This window comes from Sinocyclocheilus rhinocerous, unplaced genomic scaffold, assembly GCF_001515625.1.
Source record: "Sinocyclocheilus rhinocerous isolate Xijiao unplaced genomic scaffold, SAMN03320098_v1.1 scaffold3595, whole genome shotgun sequence".
NCBI classification, from domain to species: domain Eukaryota; kingdom Metazoa; phylum Chordata; class Actinopteri; order Cypriniformes; family Cyprinidae; genus Sinocyclocheilus; species Sinocyclocheilus rhinocerous.
The window spans coordinates 362,449-368,723 of NW_015664998.1; the positions used below are offsets into that span (position 1 = coordinate 362,449).

At 42.6% G+C, this 6,275-nt stretch overlaps 1 protein-coding gene across 1 annotated transcript in view; it reads left to right on the plus strand.

Annotated features, from left to right (window-relative positions):
- Window positions 1-802: 802 nt before the first annotated feature.
- The window catches only part of LOC107730708 (uncharacterized), a 16,065-nt gene continuing 10,592 nt past the window's right edge, over window positions 803-6,275 (plus strand). Inside the window, exons 1-4 of the mRNA XM_016541588.1 lie at window positions 803-838; window positions 1,831-1,927; window positions 2,298-2,607; window positions 4,736-6,259. Of these exons, the coding sequence (XP_016397074.1) occupies window positions 803-838; window positions 1,831-1,927; window positions 2,298-2,607; window positions 4,736-6,259 (1,967 nt within the window). The remainder of the gene's footprint in view (window positions 839-1,830; window positions 1,928-2,297; window positions 2,608-4,735; window positions 6,260-6,275) is intronic.

The window sequence follows — 6,275 nt, forward strand, 5'->3', positions numbered from 1 at the left end:
TGCTCACACTGACCTAGTTAACTCAACACAAATTATAGCACTCTGCTTGTGCACTGTTAAATGAACAGGCCTATCATTTGCAAAATACTGCATAATTATGACAGAAATCAGAAATGTTAGTTATTTCTATTTCTATTGTAATTATGATTAATAAAACGGATTAATATAATGTACATTAATTATTTTGTGTATGGCTACTTACCTGTCATCTTTATGTAGGAAAGACATCCAGAAACAAGCAGAGAACTGTGTAGAAGAATTACAGACCTAGATACAGTTCAGTTTAAGGTTTAGCTTGTATTTGTGAGTGTTTCAGTCTTTGTAAAAATGAGACCTTGTGTAAGTTTGTGCAGGTGGGCATAGTGCCAGTCAGCAGATGTGCTCTCTTTTCATGGCAACAGCACACAGATACTCACCACATGATTATTCATTCCTTACCATGTGCTCAGCAGATGGAGTTTAGCAATGATCAAACTATAAAGAGCTTTGCTGCAACAGGTTCGAAGTACACAGTCAACAACAGTGAAAATGTGAAAGATAGCGTTTTCCTGACTGAGCGTTTTTGATAAAGGAATCAGTTGCAGTCTCTTATCTTACATTTCTCTCTGTTCATCAGAGAAGAGCTAAAGAAACAGGGCTTGGAGCAAAAGTAGAGCTGTTTTCGATGCTAAATCTCCTCCATTCCCCTCTCTCTGAATACCAGCTGAGAGGGGGTTGAATGAGGGAGAGTGTGCCGGTGCGTGATGTCTTTTTGTTCTCTCTCCAGCTCTGTCATAGCGTGTTGTCATGATAATGAAGGCGAATGGAGGCTGCAGTGAGGTGGATGGAGGAAGTGTTGGTGGGCATCTCTGTTAAACAGTGTTATAGGACATGGGGGTTGAGCTTATAATAATCAACTGACTGTCATGTTGTTCCACCTGTATTATTAGTGGTGTTTGAAGATAAGAGTCACTATTATTATTGCCCATAATGAGGGTTAGGGATTTAAACAAACTAACCCTACTACTTGTGCTACGGACATGAAAAATAACTCATACTTTATAGTTTGTTGTGGAGAGGTAAGATATGTATTTTGCTAAGTGATCAGGCTTTTCCTGGTGAACAATAAAACAGATAAAAAATACCATAGACTTATATTGAAAGAGGGACCTGAGGTATGTTTAGGGGGTTAAATAGTATAGAGACTTAGGGGTGGGCTTATTTTGACATGGGCCAGTGAGAAATCACCCATAACTCCCTAGCCATGAACTAGCATCACCCTAGGAACCATTCACAATGGAATACTCTTTGTAGAAGTGACTTTTGCATAGGCAAGAACTGCTGAATTATTCTTCAGAAAAATCGAATTTGTTAGCTTGTTTCACAGCTCTGCACGTGTCACATTTACAAATGGACAAAATTAATACATTGACCAATTTGATTTTCATACAGTTCCTTGCGGATCTAACCTCTACTGATTCTTTCATTGTACTGAACAACAAATTATATCATACCTTAAAAGTATACGCTGTGATGTTTTTGTTTCAAAGCTCTGAGACTCAATCTTTTACTCCGTTTTCCATTTAGCAAAACTTCTGTTATCTACCGCTGAATAATCAGTCTTCAGGCTGGATCTTTTAACCAGCTGTTTACATTTCTAGGGCTACAATCATCAATATTCATTTTTGATTTTCTAAAATTCTTTTATCAGCTGTATAAAAGGTTTATAAAACAATTTGGGTATTTGTTACTGTATATGACCACTATATTCATGCACATTAGAGGAGAATTTTATTTTGGTTGTGCATGTTATTGTGTGCGTGAAAGGTGTTAACATCTCTCTCTGTGTAGGTGTTACGGACTCATGTGATGGTGCGCGTGGGTGGAGGTTGGGACACACTTGAGCATTACCTCGACAAACACGATCCCTGTCGCTGCGCCGCATTCGGTGAGATCACCACTTGTGTCATTTCCTGTTTCTGAGCTGTGAGACTTCTTGGAATTTTTCAACAATACTACATGTGTTTCTCACATCGATTGTTTTCTTTGTTACAATAAAAAATCATGTTATATAAGTTTTTGTTTCTAGTGTTTTGTGGTTATTATTATTCTAGTGTTTTGTGGTTATTAATTTCTTTAAAAAAACACTTACTGACCCTAAGCTTTTGAACGGTAATGTACAAGACAATACCTTTTCATGAGCATGTAATCTTACCATAACAATTGTACATAAAGGTTTAAAAACACTTATGATTTTGAAGTTTATCATCTTTTTGTCTTGTGAATATTAAAAGAACTGCCTTTTTTGACCTCAACAGCTCACCGGTATCAGCAGGCTAAAGCAAGTGGCCAGGGTCCTCACAGTAAGAGCTCCAGCACTCACTCCTCCCGCTCCACAAGCCCAGGACCTCACTGGCGCAATGAGGGCATGGCACCCTACAAAACCCCCGATAGGCGCTCTTTGGACCCTGTGTTGGGCGCTACAGCACATTCCTCTCCATCACGGCCTGGCAGGTCGCACCATGCAGCTGTACCTGTGGAGATGGAGACTAACGCAGGGCGACCCACGACACTGCTGCCTCGACCGCCACGAGACAGATCAGAACCATGCCACTTGAATCCTCTCAGGTCAGTGAAGGTGTGTTTGGGTGTTTAGCAGTGTGTGTTTGTGTGCGTGTTTAGAGCTCATTGGAAAGCACCTAAAGCACCTGCCTCGACCGCCACAAGACAGATCAGAACCACGCCACTTGAATCCTCTCAGGTCAGCGAAGGTGTGTTTGGGTTTTTAGCAGTGTGTGTTTGTGTGCGTGTTTAGAGCTCATTGGAAAGCACCTAAAACAGAAGTACCCAAAAGTCTCACTGGAATCAAAAACACCTAGAAAGTGAATGTGAAAGTCACCAATTTTTATATTATAGAAAAAACATTTCTTTGGATGTAAGAAGTATAAACATGTCAAATCTTGTAAACACTACATAAAACAATTCATACATTTTCCAAATATAAATTTTAAGAAGGGACTTTGAAATTAAGTGTACATTTCATATTTTATTAATTTATTGATGATATTGAGTTTAGTTTTTTGCCAAACCAAAGCCATTACTTTCACCATACAAAAAGAAATATGAATAGTGATGATAAGAGAGGAAAAAATAAATAAAATAAAATAAAACAAAGAAAAGAATGTCATTCTCAGAATCACTGTATATGAAAAGGGTGCACTCTTTGCATGATTGTGTGTTTGTACAGTTGTTTTGTCTGTATAGATCCTTCGGGGTGTCTGCCATTTGCTCACACTGACCTAGTTAACTCGACACAAATTATAGCACTCTACTTGTGCACTGTACCCCCACGATGAGCTGCATCTTAAGGCACACACACACACACACACACACACACACACACACACCCACCCGCAGATTATTGCAAGCAGATTTGAACTAATCCCAGGTGACATTGTCCTGACATCAATCCTCTTCTTGTCCAGTTTGTGACTCCCCCTTGTGTTAGAAAAAAATTATTACAATTTTACAAGTAGACACAGTGTTCTCTCTGCCTAATTATGCAAGTGATAACATGTTTTGGATAAATGTATATATTTTTTAGTCATTAATTTTTTTAGTATTTCCTGAGCAAATGGACAGTTATATATATTTTCTTTCTTTCTTTTACAACTGCCTGAAATTAATATTTAAGCATGACTATATAAACACTTTATGCATCACTGCACACTTAGAGCAATGAACAAATAACTCCTAAACATCCTGAAGTTTCAAAAGGTGCTTCATTATTTCCATCACATGGTATATTGTATGTCCGTGTGTGCAGCCAAGACATTGTATAACTGGACCATGAACAGCTTGCTGGTTTACCTTGGCTGTGTGCCTCGGTTTCCGTAGGCTAACTAATGATGAAGGCCAAGCGTCAGAGCAGCACACTTTAACACTTGCACTCCCAGAGCTGCAGGTGAGGCAGACTGGATTACTGAAGATTAGGATAATCTCAGCCCCCAAGTCTGTCACTGAAGAAACCGGTCAGAACAGGGTTTATGCAGGTCCCATTACAGAACCCGGGTGTCATGGTGTGTGTTTTTCACTTTCTTGTCTAAATAAGAGTGTATATTTGAATAAAATCAAATGAGGGCAGAATAAGGTAGCACTTTCACTTTCAAGTGTATTTTGGGATCTGGAAGTTCTAAGTTTAAGAAATTATTTTAAAGCAGTGATTTTATTCATAAACACACTCTGTTTTTAGTGTTTTGTCTCGGTTTACACAAGCCAGTTTAAGGTTAAAGGAAAGAGGGACAATGTCAGTTTCATTCTTAAGAATTTAAGAGGTAGTGTATGTAAGAAAGTGTCTGTGTGCGTGTGTTTGATAATGCCAGAGCATGAGTAATCCCTCTCTCTCCCTTCCTATATGATGGTTTTCTTTAATCCAAAAATATGGCTGCTGAGGATACAACCTTGCATGCATTTCCCTGCATGCTTGGTACAGATTCTCAATGTTGTTAAATGTGATAAGTATCACATAAAATCATGGAGATTATGGAAGTTATGTGGATTAGTAATTCTAACCAAGAATACCAAGAAAGAAATTAAAGGCCTTTAAGGTGATGTGTATGTGACACAAAATATGTCAAAAATATCATAAAAATAAGATGTTTGAGAATTATGGCTTGTTTTTTTGTTTTTTTTGTAATCCCATACATCCCAATATCCATCTTAATCTTAATCGTTCTCTCTTTTCTCTTACACACAGGAATAAGGAATCTCTTCTGACTCGCAGGCTATCAGGAGATAGTGACTCTTCTACAGCCTCGTCTAAAGGTGGAGGAGGAAGCCCAGGAGGAGGTCGCTTCTCTCTGGGTACACGGCATGCTCATAGAGACAAGGTGGTTCTACTGGTGAACCGTAAGGAAGGGAAACACATTATTGAGCGTCCTGGAGCGGGAGCACAGATTCCAGCCCTGAGAACCCCTCAGACCCGTGCCCGTAGTGCTTCCAGAGAGCGCCCTGCACCACTGTCCACCTCAGTCTTGAAACCTACTCCACCACAGGTCCCAACAGAGGTACATCGAACTCCCCGCACAGAGAGAGGCAGATCACTAGGACCCGAAGGTCCTAGGAAGCTGCTGGCTCCACGCTCCCTCAGCCAGGGCAAGACTCCTAGATTGGGTGACGTCAGCCTTGGATCATCACCTCGCCGCAGAGACCCTCATTCTCTTTCAGTAGATCGGAGAGAGGAACTAAGACCCAAGCACATGCCCGCAGCATCCTCAAAAACAAATGGAAGTTTGCCCAGAAGGCAAGCATCTTCCTCAGCCTCTAACTCACCTGTGAAAAGCTGTGCCAGCGGTAGTCCTGTGAAAAAGGGGATGGTAGCGCCACGCCCCCCTGCGCCTTTGTCGCCTTCCACTGGCAGTCGAAAGTTGCTTCCTCCTGTCACACAGCCAGGGCGCCGCTCTCCGCATTCTTCCCCTCGATCAAGTCATCACCACCCACCACGTTCCCCTCGGTCTGCACACAATTCACGACCCACAGGGAGAGACCAAAAAGGTTGGGCAAATCCCTACAACCAGCAGCAGGAGAGCCAGGAAGACAGTGGTATTTTTAGTTTACACCTGCTGGCAAGTCTGGACCCTCAAAAGGAGCAAGACCTATATCGCAGCTTTGAGGCCGAGTTTCTGGCCAACACGCAACAAACCAAATCTGTGCAGGGTAAAGCATCCACTGGAGGGGAAATGAGGTCGCTACAGCTCCCTGGCTCCCAACAAGCTTTAGGGGTGCTCCCAGCCTCTTCGGGTGACACTAATGTTACAGACTCGGCTTACTCTTCTTCTAACTCTTCAACATCTTCTCTTAATGTCGGAGGTAAGGTGGGAATCCTACCTGATTTGCGAGAGTCTAAACGGACTAATCCTCGCACCGGTGCACTCGAGGACCCTCCTGCTCTTCTCCACAGCCAGAGTCGTGGAGGCCTCCCCAATGGAGGGCTCCTGGAGGGAGAGCGATGGGGGGGTAAAGGAGGAGGTCTTCGTAAGCTCCCTGCCATCTCCAGCTCCACAGAGGAAGGAGAGGCCTCAAATCCAGGCCTATCCAGGTCAGTGTGCCTCCCCAAAGACATCAATGGGAGCCTCCCTTTGACGGAGGTGCCGTCGTGGAGGCCCAATGGAGGGCTCCTGGAGGGAGAGCGATGGGGGGGTAAAGGAGGAGGTCTTCGTAAGCTCCCTGCCATCTCCAGCTCCACAGAGGAAGGAGAGGCCTCAAATCCAGGCCTATCCAGGTCAGTGTGCCTGCCT